Here is a 15,843-nt window from a genome sequence, read left to right as displayed (position 1 = left end):
AGCCCCCAGCAGGTGCAGGGGTGCCCATGATGCCCCAGCAGCCGGTGATGTACGGGCAGCCGATGATGAGGCCCCCGTTTGGAGCCGCCGCTGGCCCTGGTGTACAGGTGAGTGTTCCTGCTACACAAACGTTTAATTGCTCTCCATGGCTCTAGAAAGCAGCTTGTGTGTGTGCATTATCTCAGTTCAACTCCAGCTCTGGGCCTGTAAATGAGATGTCGTCAAGGATCAGCTGCCTCCGTGCAGCAAATCACAGGAACCACCTGGATTTTTTTTTTCAGTTGCCTTGTATGAGTCCAATGGAGGAGGTTTGAAAAGTCTCCTACAGCTAACTACATCCAAGACCTGGTTTTGGAGGATATTTGAATAAAGCTCCAAGTGGAACTCTCAGGCACTGCTAATCTGTTCACAGCCTACCAAAATTTGCTACAGCTACACTCAGCAGGTGGTGCAGCATAATCTGTAACGCCTGTCCCAGCCTATTACTTCAAATAGAGTGTGGTTTCTAATAACGCTAAAAAGAAAAAGCCTTTCCAGAGGAGATGCAGGAAATTATTTAGCTGTAGTATTTTTCTCTTTGTGAGTTAGAAGTCTATCTTGCCTTTCAAGTAAGGAAGAGATGGAAGTTGATGTTGCAGCTGTAAAATTTCACTGGCAATCCTGGAAACCAGTCTACCCTTGTTTTGCAAGTGCTAAGTAATCAACATATAGCAAACCACACTTTTTATGTAGGGAACTACTTTCCCAATGAAGCTTGTCAAGGTTTTCTGTGTAAAAATAGAAAGAACTTGGAAGTGCTCTAAGTAAGAATATACTTAGTCTTGCTTTTCCTCCTGCTTTAAACTATCTCTGCACTTACCAAGAATATTATGATGGGACACAGAATTTTTTTTCTGAAAGAGTGGTCATCAAGGTGCTAGGGCTACATATAAAATACCTCTTGTGCCCTGAGTTGAAGTAGGAATGGGGAGGAGTAATGACAGAGTGGGAGAATCATTTGACCACCATAGTCAGAAGTTTTGCACGGAACTTCAAAACTGATGTTTTCTATGGAATTATGATTTTTATACCTATCAAAGGAGGAACATAGTATGATCTAGTCATATTTACAGTTTGCTTTGGACTCTTATTTACATTACCAATGTCAAATAATTTGTACTTAACTGACGGTAACAGGGATTTTCCGTTGTACCCTGCAGGATGCACTCTGCTTGCTCTGAACCTTGGTTTTTCACATCTAACAATTGTCTCTGCTGTCTGGGTTGAAGATTCTAACACCATTCTGATTTACAGGGAGGGAGTGATCTCGGGCTGTGCTAACTAGGATCTGCAGTGTCTATAGCCCTATCCACTAAACCTGCCAAGCATTGTTAGCCCTGTAGTAAGGATGGAATCCAAACAATGCTTGAGCAAAATGGCTGGACTTTTTATGAGAACTTTTTATGCTTGTAATGTGCTTGTGTGTCTATCTAATGCTTGTGTATTCTTGTCTGCTTTGTTTTTTTCCTGCCTTCCTGGCTGGTGTCTGTCAGCTTTCTCCAAGCCCAACTCCTGCTACTCAGAGCCCCAAGAAACCGCCAACAAAGGACCCATTAGCGGATCTTAACATCAAGGATTTCTTGTAAACGATAAGGTATTCTGTGGCTGCCTCCTTGAGCATGTCACACTGTGGTACATGTCTGGAACACAGATGTTGTTTAGGTTGAATATGACAGATAAAATCGCAGCTGCAGAGCTAGAAACATGCACTGTAAAAAAAAAAAAACCCACCAAATTCTCTGTCCACACTCTTAACTTTAGCGAGGAATCTTGATTCACAGATAACTTTTTCTGACAGTTGATTTTTTTTAAAAAAAAGTATCTTCAATGCATAACTTCCATTTTTTCCTTGTTTCCATTCAGTCCAAGCATTCATGTTTGGGTATTTTCTTGAAGATATTACTGAAACACATAGAATGATAGCAGAATACAAATTCTGGGATGAGGGGAAATGGTGCCAAAGAGGCTTGTTCCAGTCTTGTGGGTATTGAAACAGATTTGGTTTCATAGGTATGAAAGTGTCAAAAGGAGAAAAACTTATATATTCTTGTCATCAAGGGAAAGTTGTTTGCAGCTCTTTACTGCTGCCAGCTAATGTTCTACCCTGCCATACAATTTTTCCAGGCACTGCTTTTCTGAATGCTAAGACCATGAGATCCTGAGCAGTGCTATGTAGAGCAACAATGGGGAAGAACAGAGGAGTAAATGGAGGATAAGAAAAAAAAACAGTACTGCATAATGGAAGGAAATAAAGGCCAAAACATAATTCTGATGGTTCTGGAGGGCCAAGTAGGAATATAAAATTGAATTAAATGCTTTAGCCAATTAAAAATAATAATGCAGAAAATAAGGTATGCATTTTATAATTAAGACTAGAATAATGTGTCTAGAATAAGGTGAGGAGAGGACAATCATTATATAGCTTTAAAGCCTTCTTCATAAGTCACTTTTCTCCCTTCCTAGAGCTTAATTCTAAAATTTGTTCTGAGTCCACTCTGCATTGGAGCTGGCAGAAGTGATTCAGGCTGCTCTTAGCAGGCATCTCCCAGTCCTACTTCACCCTTCTCCAAATTCCAGCCCCAGCCAGAGAGGTGTACCTGACACTTGCCAGAGACAGCCAGGAGTGGAGGGAGATACAGCACTGCTGGGACTCACTGCTTTCAACTTGTATTTGTAATAGAGAGATTCATAACTGGCTCTGGGAAGACTGATTCTTCACTAGAATCTGATGGTAAATCCTTTGAGGTGTGAAGAGATGAGCAGATTTTGTGCTCTTTGCAGAACATGCTTTACTAACTCATTATATCAGTTTTCATCTAATACTTTTCTATATTCACAGCTGCGTTTTTTCTGACTGGATGCTAAAAACGTGAGTTTGGAGACTACAAATGGATGCTCAGAGTTTCTCAGTGAGCCACCAGTACCAAACCCAGTGCTTACTCAGACTTTCTCTTCCTCCTGAAACGTGTAGCACAGCTGTGAAAGTGAACATTAGGAATGTGTACTACCTTAGCTGTTATCCCTACTCTCTCGAAATTTGTGTACTTGGGTTATTTGTGTTTTACAATTTAAACAATGGATGTATGTTTCTGATGCCTTCTAGTGCTTTTCTGAACCTATCCCACAGGGGCAGATTATGCAGCTGTTGTTTGGTGAGCCATTTGGAGCAATGTCTGTGGTTTTTGAAGGTTTCAATGTATATAACTTTTTGAGGACACCCAAAGTTTCCCTAGGACTCAATTTCTCCTTTATCTGTTACAAAACATAGTGTGATAATAACAAATAGTAAAGAAAATATTTACAAAATTGTGCAGAATTCTCTTTTTTTTCCAGTCACAGGAATCTCAATTGTTGTGAAAAAAATGTTTTATTTTTGTGGCACTGTATATGTTAAAATAATTTAAAATAATATAAAGGAAAACTTCCATAACAAATACTTTTTCAATGATTTACCAAGAATCAAAAATCATATCTAAAAGAATACCATATTTATTGCTGTTTTTATTTTTAAATCTATTTTAGTTGTTTAAGTTTCTGCATTTATAATTGGCCTATTTATCAGTTCTTACTAAACGCACTGAAAATAAGTAAAGGGTCAGTTTCTCTCCATGTAGTTGGGAAAAAACAACCATAGTTGTGCTGGCAGTAAGGGATTTCAAATGCGAGAACACTTTTTGGTATATCTGTAGTCAAAACATTACAAGTGATGTTCCTCATCTCTGTTCAGTTCTTCCGTACATCTCTTAATTTAGTGCTTACCTGTGTATGCCTTAGGATAGTGTTTTCTCATTGCCCCAAATGCGCTGTGAGTAGCTTTTGTACTATTGGTGATTAGATTTAATTCTGATCCGGAGATCCATGCCCTTTACTGTACATACTGTGTTTCTTTAATTTTTATTTGTTCTCATACTGTTTCTGCTGATGGCTTGGTGTAAGATCTTGACTCTTCAATGAGGTCACTGTTGATCAGTGTTACAAGTGGCTTGGCAGTTCTCTGTAAAAGCATATTGGGTTGGAAAGATATTCACCTAAAGTCTTTCAAATGAACTATTTAATCAATGTATGGTACCATTAAAAGTGGTTGTATCTGAATTTGCTGTGGGGATAACATACACTGTAATGGGAAAGTTCTATAAAAAGTTAATTTCAAAATGGCTTTTCTTTGTATTTCAGTTTAAAAAAATCCCAAACAAAAAAAACCCAAAAAACAAAAAACCCCAGTGCATGTGTGCCCTCTGAGATGCAATAAACACCTTGATCAAAGTAAATATCTTGTTGCCAGTTTCATACTCATTAAGATGTTGAGCACAATAATATACTTTGAGAGGGGAAAAAATGTGTTTAGATCCTGAAACTGATTGATGAGTCTGCTGCATGTGGGAATGATTTTTGTAGAATCATAGAATCATTTTGATTGGAAAAGACATCTAAGATCATAGAGTGCAACTGTTAACCTAACACTGCCACCTCCATGCCCATCCATGTCCCTAAGTGCCACATTGACGGCTTCTGCACTCATTGCACCAATTTTGCAACCAATTAATTACCACCTGTGTACTACAGGATTTTTTTTTTTTGTAGTTTCTTTTATGTATCTGAATAACTCTGTCAGTAATTCCAGCTCACTACCATTCCCAGCTGCCCAGTGTATGGCAACCATGGGCAGGAACAGCCCCCTGAGCCTCCTGGGCACAGGGACTCCCCCAGGACCATAAAAACCTTCCTTGGAAGGATGTTGGGTGGAAGGGTGGGTGGGGGGCAGGTCTGCACTTGGGGGACCCAAGAACCCTCACGTCACAGTGCCACCACCGGGCACTGCAGCATTCACAATTTTGTATCTCAGCCTTATGATGAGCTCTCAGTTGCATCCCAATTTTCTGGATTAAAAATAGGTAATGCTCAGCAAATTGCTGTGTTTCCTCACTGTTTGAGCATGAAGACCTGGACATGGTCGGTAAATGCACCCCCAGAAAGGCTCATCGTGGTTTTTCCCATCCTGCTTGTGTGCTGTATCTTGCCAAATGCAGGGAATTCTTGACTTCTTACCACTGTGTTGTCTTCTCAAAGTGAGGGCAGCATTTTCAGAGGAGAATCATAACCAAACAACCACATATATTTAGACCAGTTTATTGGTCTCTTACTCAAATTGAGATGATGAGCTACTACTCACTGAATTGTAAATGAATGTTTACAACATCACATGTTTCAAGGGGCCAGACTTCAGGGTGAGGGTTTTCTCCTTGCCAGGTACATGCCCCTACCACAGAATAATTGACTCTCTGGATTAGCTTCACCCATGTCCACAGCCCTTGGTCCTGGTTTTGGTTAGTTTTCCGTAGATGTCATGGGCAGCAGCTGTGTGTGTGTGATTTCTTATCCTCTGAGCAAATAGAAGCCTGGGCAAAAAAGAAGCTTAGGGGAAAATCACCCAGAAGTTTGTTCACTGCGGGAAGTAAATCCAGTGTATTTTGGAATGCTGACTCGGGCTAAATGAATTACTTGCTCTCCCTAGCACAAAGGAATTATAAAATCTGGCTTCCAAGGGAACCACATGGTTGTCTCCTGGCCTGTAGACAAGAACATGTTCTTGTTATCATCTGAGTTTCATCATCCAGGCACGAACATGTCTGTGTCCTGCTATGACTAACCACTTTTCAATACAAGCTGTAGGGAAGAGTGGGTGGAAAGGAGTGCTCCCATCTGCAGAAAGAAGAAACTATCTCCTTCCTCTGCATTTTTCATGAAGGGAGGACAGTTTTCAGACAGCTGATATGTCCCTTGTCCAAGTTCTTGCTGACCTGTGTGCTGACTTGTTTAAAAGCTGGCACCTCTGGCCACACGAGGCTTGTGTAGCTCCCCCTTAAGCTGTGAGTGCTTTAAGGAGTGGTGAACACCTGGAGAACTTCAGCCTACTGCAGAGGTTTGAAAAAAATCCAATTCATTCTGCAGAATGGACTCAATTTTTTTGAATGTTTGGAGTTAGCATTTCCTCCTAGTCCACTTCTTTGTTCATTTTTTCATTCATTTTAAATGGCTTTATTTGAAAATTTTAGCTGTAAATGTACTGTAGCTTGAGCTGATGGCTTCTGGATTGATGCTGGTGTTTCCACAGATAAAAGCTTGGATGGTGGGAACTAAACCTCTAAGTTGTCTTCTAATATCTTGGGGACCACCTTAGCCTTTCAGGCTGGTTGCGCAGTCAGACTGATACCTGACCTTCCATTCTTAAGATTTAGTAAGGCAGCTGCAAAGGCTAGCAACTTGCCCTAAAAACAAGCAGGAAAGTCAAGAGAAAAAGCTGTTCTGGGGTGGGGGCAAAAGAGAGGGCAAGGAAGATTTGCTTCTAATTTGCTTTTTGGGGGCAGACAGTATCTAGTTTATGAAATATCTGCTGGCCACAGATGACATTGTTTTGTCTTTGTGACATGAACATTTGCTCCTGCCCCTCCTTCCCCATCTCTCATCCCAGAATAAGAGCTGCATGTTCAGATAACTTACTCTGCAAGGGGAAGGAAAAAAAATCCCAATAATTCTTAATGCCTAGAAAAGCCAAGTGAAACTTGTGGTAGGAGTAGTGGCAGTGACATAAAGATAATACACTGAGCTAGTGATTCAGACCTTCCAGGACCTGAAATATATCAGGAGTTTTATTAAAATAGAAAATCTTTTTTCCATGTGTTATGTACTGCTAGTGCTTTGAGCAGTGTGGGAAGTGGCAGACACTGAGTGGTAATGAGGGGTTGAAATAAGAATTTCAGAGATGGGACTACAGAAGGAGAGAGGCTATACATACTTTAAAGCAGACAGCACTGCTATTTTTTCTGCTCCAGATCTTGGCTCCTAAAGCTTCGCCACCTCTTTCCTTTCCCTTAATTACATTCTGCAAGTGATATGGGCAGCAGACGTCCGATGCTTGCTTCATTGCCCATGACATCTCTGCATGCAATTAACGGTGTAAGAATAGTAGCCTTTGGGAGTTAGCAAAGGCAGTAGACCAGAAACAGAAAAGTAAAAAGTGAAGAAATGTTTGTCTTGGCGTGCCATCCACTGCAGGAGGACTAAAGAGAGCAAACCTGTTCTCTGATGCTGTTGCAGAACCTGTGGAAGGGTTGGTGAATGCCCACTCTGCATAGCACTGTAAAGCACCTGCATTAAAATGATCATGGTGGAACATGGCCAAGTTTGAGCCATGTTTTCAAAATATACATTATTATGATGGAAGAGATTTCTCCATTTACCTCAATATCCTAAAATTCTAAAGAAGCCATCTTTTTAAGAGGTCCTGCAGGTCCTGTCAAAGCACTATCCCACTCTGTTGAAAGCAGAGATTTCATACCACTAAGTGCACCAATGAGGGCACATCCTGCACAATCTGAGCCAATCTTTCAGAGTTAAACTGGTAGTTGGAGAAAGATTAGTTGTTTTCTGGGAAAGTGCAGGGACTGGTGGGATCTCAGGAACATCACCTTTCCATAGTCCTTGTCTGTATTTTGCCTTTCCAAGTTTGGAAAGAGGCTGTGGGAGAGGGGATAGTATTGCATTAAGGAGAGGAAGGAGAAGATGGATACACTAGGGAATGGTGTGGGGGATAAATGGTGTGTTCTTGCTCTTGGGGCTGCAGGCTGTCTGTAATTAAGGAAGGGGGTCGGCACTGGAGCGTTGTGGGTACAGAGTGACCCCAGGGAGGGGGCAACTTTGTAAGCTGCTGCAGGCCTGCAGTGTGGGTATTAAATGTCAGCAAAAAGATTTTGTGTACAAGAACAATTTATAGCCTCAAGCAGACACCAAGCTTTAAAAGACACCTTTCATACTCTGAGTGTGTCCGCATATAAATAAAAGGGATTTTTTAAAATGCTACTGAGATGCAAGCTTAGTCCAAGTTAAATTCTGAAGTTAATTTTAAGATTATGCCTTATGTGTCTACTATGTGTCTGTAATTACACCCTGTCAGTCTGAGTTGATCAGTCAAGAGGGTTTTTAGTGATTGTTCCTTTGTGTAGTAATCCCACACTTTCTCCAGCCAACTAAAAGAGTAGGATTGAATTTGTTTTGAAAAACATCAAGATAGAAAACAGATCACTTCTCTTTCCAAACATGGAAAAATAAAGTTTTTAACAAAGGAAGAAGGGGCGGGGGAGGAAGTAACACTAAGACCAGTATACAGGGTAAATAAAATTGTCTTACCATACAAACTCTGGCTTAGGAATAGAGCATTTTTGAATCCGCCTTTGCACAAAAGTTCACAGCCACTATGAGATTTTGGTTTAGGATCTGTTTCTGTGGACATGCCTTTGGGAGATAGAGCAACCCTTTGTGCTTGAAAAAGAGGTTTCCAGCAGAGTATTGAAATCCCCCTTCCCAGCTCACCTCATCATGACACACATGTCTATCACCCCTGCTGCTCAGGGGTGAGCAGGCACACTGAGCTTTCCTGAGTGTCTTGTGGGACATGAGCCATCCTGATTTTTAATATAAAAGTTTTATAAATATATCTATATTTAAATATATAAATATATAAATATTTCTTTAAATATACAAATAAATATAGATAGTTAAATACATTTACGATTGCAGGTAGCTGGTGACTTTTCCTTGCTGCCTGGGTCCCAAGTATTGCAGTTCTCTTTGTGAAAGTTTGCAACTTTGCGCCTGAATTACTTTCCTGTCGCTCTCATTTCAGAAGTGGTCTTGATGGAAATCCAGCTGCTTGCCTCTTTTTGTTTTCTTCAAGATTGGAGTGTGTAGAATTTGCCTAAAGAACTTCTGGCTCCAAGGCAAAATGTACTGGAAATGTGCTTCTCTCTCAAAACATTTAACTGCCTGTGATTCCTGTAGGATGGCTGAACTGTTTTACTCTCTAAGGCATGATCGAGGCCCAGACAGGGAGAGAGGCAAGGCAGAATTCAACACACTGAACCTAATTTTGAATTGACATAAAAGTTCCATCAATTTGAGTTGTATACACATTACCCAGCAGTGCATCTGGGCTTGTGCATGGACAGTTTTTAAGCATCTTCCTAAACGAATGTGAAATTAAATTAGGCTATTTATTTGATTTTTTTTTTCTTTTTAACTTTATATTTTAAAATCCAAAATATGCAGATGAAAACACCTTGTTACCATAATCCTCGTACAGACAAGAGAGTTGATTCCAATTGATTAACAGAGACCATACAAAAAATACTGTTTTTTTCAAAATAACATAAAAAGATTACATAGTGACAGCAAACAGATTTTTCTATTTAAACACTCAACTACTTTTTAGAATTGCAACTAGCAATTGTAAAATTAACATGTGTGTGTATAATTCTCTAATGCTCTGCACACTCTTTAGTCCGACATACCAAGAAAATCTATTTCTCATGAGCAGCTCTTTAACCATGTTGCTGGAGGACAGGTAATAATTGTACCCATGTATATTTAAGCCTACCTGGTTTCTCCAGTGTTTTCAGTTATCTCAAAAAAAGTACACCTTGTGTCTCCTAAGTGAAGAGTTGTTTTCTGAAGGTTTTAAAACATAGCCTGACAGATTACATTCTTGATGATTACTAAGATGTAATATTAGGTCTTGATAGATATGTCTTGCACATATACATTCAGTGAAGAAAACCATAATTTTTAGGAGGGTCTGTCCACCAAAAATATAGTGTTTTGTATCTAGGATTGATTTCTCTGAGATTTTAGAATCCTGGAAATTATTTATTGTAATGAAGTGGCTTATGTATCTGTTAAAATATTTTCTTTCTTTAGACATTTAGGTTCATGACTGAGCATCAAGATTGACTCTAATCCTACTATGTCATTTAGCCTGGCTTGTGGATTTTTCAGACAGCTTCTTTTTTTTTTTTCCCAAACAGATGTTGAAGGCTGGATCTGAGTGGTTTGTGCTTTTAACAGCTTTTAGAAATACCCCCAAGAATTTGCAAACATATCACTAACAACCTCCATGTCTCTTTAGATGAGAAGCGTGTACTGAGAAATGGGCAAATCATCTACATTCCATTCAATTGTATATTTTAGAGAAACAGAGAACTGCAAAAGAATTGCAAGCCTTGGGAGCAGTAACACCTAAGCCAGGCTGTATCCCATGAACTGCTTCTGTCACTAGCAAGGAAAATCATCTCAAACCAGCAATGCTGTCTTTGCTGTACCTTCACCCCTTTGAGGCTAATGTAGGAATTGTCCTAACTTACCTTTTAACCAGTTTAATTTTAGAAATTTTAGAAACCACTGCAGTATTGGAAGTGGTTGCTCTGAAAATCTTAAAAAGAAGTAGTTGGTCTCATGTATGGATTACAACCCAGTTCAGCACAAATTGCATGGGGAGCCTGCCATGGATTTACTTCTGTCATGTAATAATCTTTAAAATAGCTGGCAGGCTTTGAGAATATTTTTTCTCTAGTAGCAGAGTTCAGCATGCCAGCCACACTTTTCCATTCAAAACTGAACCTACAGTGGCTGAAAACTTGAACTGGTAAATCCAGTATTTTGATAGATCTGTCAGAGATGGAGAAGACATGCAACTGAAATGAAATAATTTTTCCCTAGCCAAACTAAAGAGCTAAGCTGATCCAATCTATGCTTTCCTGGGACAGACTCTGGTATGAAATACAATATTTTTCTCTTAGCCATAGCATTTTATTTCCAATATAAAATATCAGTAGAACTATGCATACTGTTCCATTTAAAATTTGGCTTTCTGCTACAGATAAAAAAGACCAAGACAGCTTTCTGCATTCCACTGCAAAGGCGGCAGTCATTTCCACTTTAAGACTTCTAGGCAGGGTGATAAGATAGGAATCACATTTATCTACTCTAGTTTCCTGCTCTAAAACCAAAACTGGGTAATACAAAACAGGTTTTCTAGAAGACTTCCATCATTCCACAGCCTTTCCAAACGCCACCAAAGAATATCATCACCTTCACCCTGAAAGAGTTACTGGATTTTTTTACTGTATTACCTGACCATTCCTTGCTGCTGGTTGAACTGTTATTTCTTCTGTCCACAGGGATACCCTTTGTTCTTTGCAGTAGGAGTGATGGTATTTGGACAGTTACCATGGTCACGCTTTTGGCTTATGCCCTTTGTCTTCAAACTTTCCTTGCCAATCAAGTTTTCTAGATATCAATCTTGATGCTCTCTGCACTCTGCTCAACTGTGGCACCTGTGCCTTCCCCAGCAGGATTGCACTGTTGGGCAGCCTATGCTCCTCTGTGCTCTTAGAGACCTTCCTGAAGAACTGTGGCTCAAGCAATTGCCCTTCTGGATAGATTGATTCATAGTGTGTAGCCATTTTTGGGAAAAAAAAAAAAAAAAAAAAAGCGAAAAGAAGAACAGAAATAAAAATTCTAAAAGGAAGTAATTTTTAAAAGCTTTAAAAGGGAGAAATTTGACTGTTTAGATAATATCAGTATAGGGCATTAACGGTGGACTCCTTGTGACATTAATAAGACTCGGCACACTGCTATATCTTTATAAAATAAGAAATTTGGGAAGGAAGAGGGAAGCTGTGGGCTGGATGTCTCTCCACATCCTGCTTTTCATGTGAATGTACTCCTTTGTGCATCAGGAACTGTCCTGGGAGAATTCAGCATGCTGCAATGATGGCAGAGCAAAGGGGCTCTGGAGGAGATGGGACCTCCTCAGATCCTCCTCAGACCCTCAAATGCAGGATCCTCAGACTCTGTTTCTCCTGCATATGGCTTGCTCATGCACCTGGCAGGAGAGACAGGACCAAGAAGCTGCTGCACGTCTCTGGAGGATATGGGAGAGGTGAGGGAAGAGGCAGGACACAGCATGTTTAGATGACTCTCAGATAAGGATGGGGGTAGCATTAACAGGTTGAGAGCACAGCTTTCTTTTCCTTGCTAGTTGCACTTATTCATGGCACATGTGTGTGACACAGGTACCAAGGGAAAGAAACCTGTGCAAGGAAAAAAACCATCCTCACCAAAACCCAAGCTATTTCAAACTACCACAGCTGTGAATATGGAAGAGACAATAGTGAGAGGCGGGGCACAGGTCATGGAAAGTTTTGTGGGTGTTAATGGCCATAATATCTGGACTGGGTTTTGTTTGCTTGTTTTCCAAAAACCAGTCTCATGAGTAGGTTGATCATCATCACCATCCCTACTGCCTTTAGGTTGCCCCAGGGTATGTAACACTATCTGCTGAAATCCTAATACTGTAATAAAAAGCCTTCTGCTAAGAAATGACATTGGAATCTTACTAAAATAAAAATAAAACAAAACAGAGCAAAACTTTTTTTTTCCATGCACATAGTCAATAGGTAGTAGAAAAAAATCCTGTAAAATCTTCCTAATAATGGCTGTTATTTTATTTTTTATTTTATTTTATTTTATTTTATTTTATTTTATTTTATTTTATTTTATTTTATTTTATTTTATTTTATTTTATTTTATTTTATTTTATTTTATTTTATTTTATTTTATTTATTATCTGCTGCATAGGTAGCTTTGTTTCCCACTAGTCTTGTCCCATCAGTCAGTCTGAGCTCTATCTTTATCATGTTTCTACCAGGAGCTGGTTCCACAGTAATGTCACCAGACAAGCCTAAAGATTTACAAAAATTTTGCTTTCAAATTAGGAAGAGGGACCTGGCTTCTGGATCCAGAAATGTGACTTCTGATGTGTCTAAAAATACTTACTTGGAAGAGTAATCTTAGCCAAATTTAAAAAAAGTAAATTACGTTGTGGCCTTGAAAAGTAGGTGGCTGCACCCCTCTGTCCCAGGACTGTGTAATTTTGGCTCTGGATGTGGGCTCTGACAGCTGTGGTGAGAGATGAGCACATGGGGGCCAGCACAGGCTTGGCAAACAGGCTGTGCTTACAGCCCTGGCTCCTCCTTGGGTACTAAAGGAAGCGCTGCAATAGGGATATAATGAAGCATGGCATTTCCTGAGTTCTTTCCAATACTTACAGTGCTTTTAATTTGTGCTGTTTTGTTGGGTTGGGGAGAAGGGGAGGGAAGGCAGGTGCATTGTACATACTGGAGTTTGGAGATTCTGCCCTTTCTGTAGAGTTGTGATGTTCTCTTTCACAAATGGTACGTAAAGAAATGCTGCAAGACCTTTCTGAAACATCTCTAACTGCCCTCTTCTGGGCTTTGTCCTTGGATTAGCCCTAGAAGGTTGTGCTTCTGCAACAAGACATTACCTTAGCAGTGGGCTCAAATAACTGGTGTCATAAACCTCACCCACAGCCAGCTACCAACCAAGTTTCTGCCAGATCTCTGCAGGTGTTAAGCAGATGTGGATCCCACACAGGCACATCTCCCTGTCGGGGATCATTTGCTTTTTATTTGAAACTGTCATTACAGCGGATCTTGTGATAGGAGCCATTTGCAGCCCAGGTAGTATAACTTGATTAATGGGATCAAATAATTGCTATTTTTGCAGTCATTTAAACCAGTGAAATCAAATCAGTTTCCTCTGGAGAGCAGGATGTGCCTAGGAGATAAAACCCTGTGCTTGCTGCTCGGGGTCCAGAGCCAGTGGCTTCTCTCTCTACCAGCATCTCTGGCAGGAGGAGCTGTCAGGGCTCCCCAGAGTTGTTTTGTAAGCATGTCACAAGATTGTTCCTTCAGCTGGCAGCCTGTGTTTATGTTGATTCAAAGCTTACAAACGCATTTCCCAAGGCTAGCTCAGAATTTGATGTGTTGTCTTAGAGCTATGAACACTGGTTTGCTTTCAGTGATTTTGCCTTTCATTCTCTGTTTGCAGCTGTTATCTTAATAGCAACTTAAAGTGGCTTCTCTTAAACAGTAACCCAAGCTCCTTGTTATACAGCCATGCTTGGGTATTATTTAATTAAATGAGGTGAAAATCCAAAATGAGCACAGTTAAAAAACATTTAAAGTGGAATTTTCACTCACTTAGAATCCAAGATAGGCAGGAAAGAAAGAAAGAAATGAAGTAGGAAACTGATGAAAATAGGAATTAATAGGAATTAAGTAGGAAATAATGACATACAATTAGTGGCAGCTGTTTTTGTGGGGTTTTTAAGCTTGTGGACACTCTTTCCACACAGTTGCCTGATTTTATCTAGTGTTAACTGCTAAGGAAAAATCAGTTTCAAGACGTGAAGGACGCGAGCACATCAATTGAATGAGCAGCATTATTGGATCACAGATCACTGTTGTACCAGGTTAATTGGCAAGCAAGGAAGTAAACTGAGTAGTAAATTGAACACTGACAAAGCTACTTTCCTTTTTGAGTATTGGCTTCCTTTTCATTTCTTTCAGAAAAAGAAATTTACAGGTCACAAATGGCTAATGTATAATGTTCTACAACAAGTAAATATATATACACTATATATATATGGGTCAAATTTCCCTTCAAGTCTAAGCATTAGAAATGAGAGGAGACTATTATGCAGCTTTTGTTTACAAGAGCTTACTGTTTCAACTCACTAAAAATGGCTTCATACATCCTCCATGCAGATGCAAATGTATAAAACCTAAAATGTTAGTGGCCAAACCCTTGGAAGCCTCTGTTCACATGCACTGTTTATGAAGGCTAGATCTGAGCTCAAACTCACAACAAGCAGTGAGAGTTTGGTAGCACAGGTAGCAACAGGTCCCTGTTGCTGTGGGGTGGTGGTGGGATAGGCAACCAGCAGGTGGATTTTCTTTCACCATGTGACCCACCACAGTTCTGGAATGCATCAATGTCCTGCACAGACAACCATGGCAGAAAACCCCATATACCACGTGTAGCTATAAAGCCTCCATTGCCTTTATGCATAAACTTTTTTCCCAATATCCCATTGGTGCTTTCCTTAGAGGTGACTTTTGCCCCCTCTTTGTACTACTTGCAATTCCCTTTGGGGTAATTTAGCTGTCTCTTTTAGTGTGTGTGTTTTGGAGAGGGGAAGTCCCTGCTGGCGTTCAAGGCCATGTTGTATCCCCACTACCGTTGGTTCATTCCTGTACAGAGCCAAAAATATTTAACTGATGAATCATCAAGAAAACACAAAGGAATTATAAATACAAAAACTAGTGTTGCCTTTGACAGTAGGAAAAAATAGAAATCACATTTTCTCCCATTCAGTAAGGCACTGAGTTTTTCACTGCTGCTCATGGGGCTTCACCTTTGCCTTCTCTCGTACTCTTCTTCTCCCTGCTTCAAAATGTCCACAGAGAGATACAGCCAGAAAGGCTCTGCTGCTGTGTGCTGTCTCCTGGCTGCTTTCATCCTTGATAAAGCAAAGCTTTAAACAGCATTTTATCCATAAATTTGGAAGTTAAACTGGAGGGGAGGGGTGGGAGAATGCTGCAACTGCAGCCAAAGGGCGGCTGAGTAATTTGCCTGAAAACCAGCCCAATATGGTTTCATCCAAAGTTTTCAAACTCTTACACAAGAAAAAGAAGTAGAGCCATAGCAACTGCAAAAAGTGTCATGTATACATAATTACCAAGAGGCACAAGTAAATATTCATGTGGCCTTTCCAGTATATCTGATTTCTTTTCTGAGCAATAACAAGTGAAGGATTAGCCATTATCAAGATCTAAAGACATATTTTATGCAGAAAGAATGAATTATTCATCAGAAATACCTGTATAATAAACAGCATAAGGTGCTACTTTGGAGGATTTCCATGTCTGTTATTAGGGGAAAGCCTTTTGAACATTTATTAAACACAATGGGAAATGGGATTATGACTGTAAAATACCTGCACAAGGATCTGGATTGTATGGGAACATTTTAGGGCTGAATAAACATTTGGATAAGATTCCAGTTGAAGTCCTCCAAGGCCTGAGGGAGTATGCAGTCCATAACATG

At 40.0% G+C, this 15,843-nt stretch overlaps 1 protein-coding gene across 14 annotated transcripts in view; it reads left to right on the top strand.

Moving 5' to 3' along the window:
• SNAP91 (synaptosome associated protein 91) overlaps positions 1–4,307 on the top strand; it is a 63,416-nt gene extending 59,109 nt beyond the window's left edge. For 12 of the 14 annotated variants that reach the window (XM_072926616.1, XM_072926615.1, XM_072926614.1 and 9 more), the window contains 3 exons: positions 3–107; positions 1,533–1,633; positions 2,879–4,307. In XM_072926616.1, coding sequence (XP_072782717.1) covers positions 3–107; positions 1,533–1,625 — 198 coding nt within the window. In that variant the 3' untranslated portion in view covers positions 1,626–1,633; positions 2,879–4,307. The remainder of the gene's footprint in view (positions 1–2; positions 108–1,532; positions 1,634–2,878) is intronic. The other 2 variants (XM_072926611.1, XM_072926613.1) reach the window with 2 other exon arrangements.
• The last annotated feature ends 11,536 nt before the right edge of the window (positions 4,308–15,843 follow it).

Source organism: Taeniopygia guttata, chromosome 3 (assembly GCF_048771995.1).
Source record: "Taeniopygia guttata chromosome 3, bTaeGut7.mat, whole genome shotgun sequence".
Classification (NCBI taxonomy): Eukaryota; Metazoa; Chordata; class Aves; order Passeriformes; family Estrildidae; genus Taeniopygia; species Taeniopygia guttata.
The sequence above is the reverse complement of the archived record's forward strand: the minus strand, read 5'-3'. Positions and strand labels throughout refer to the sequence as shown.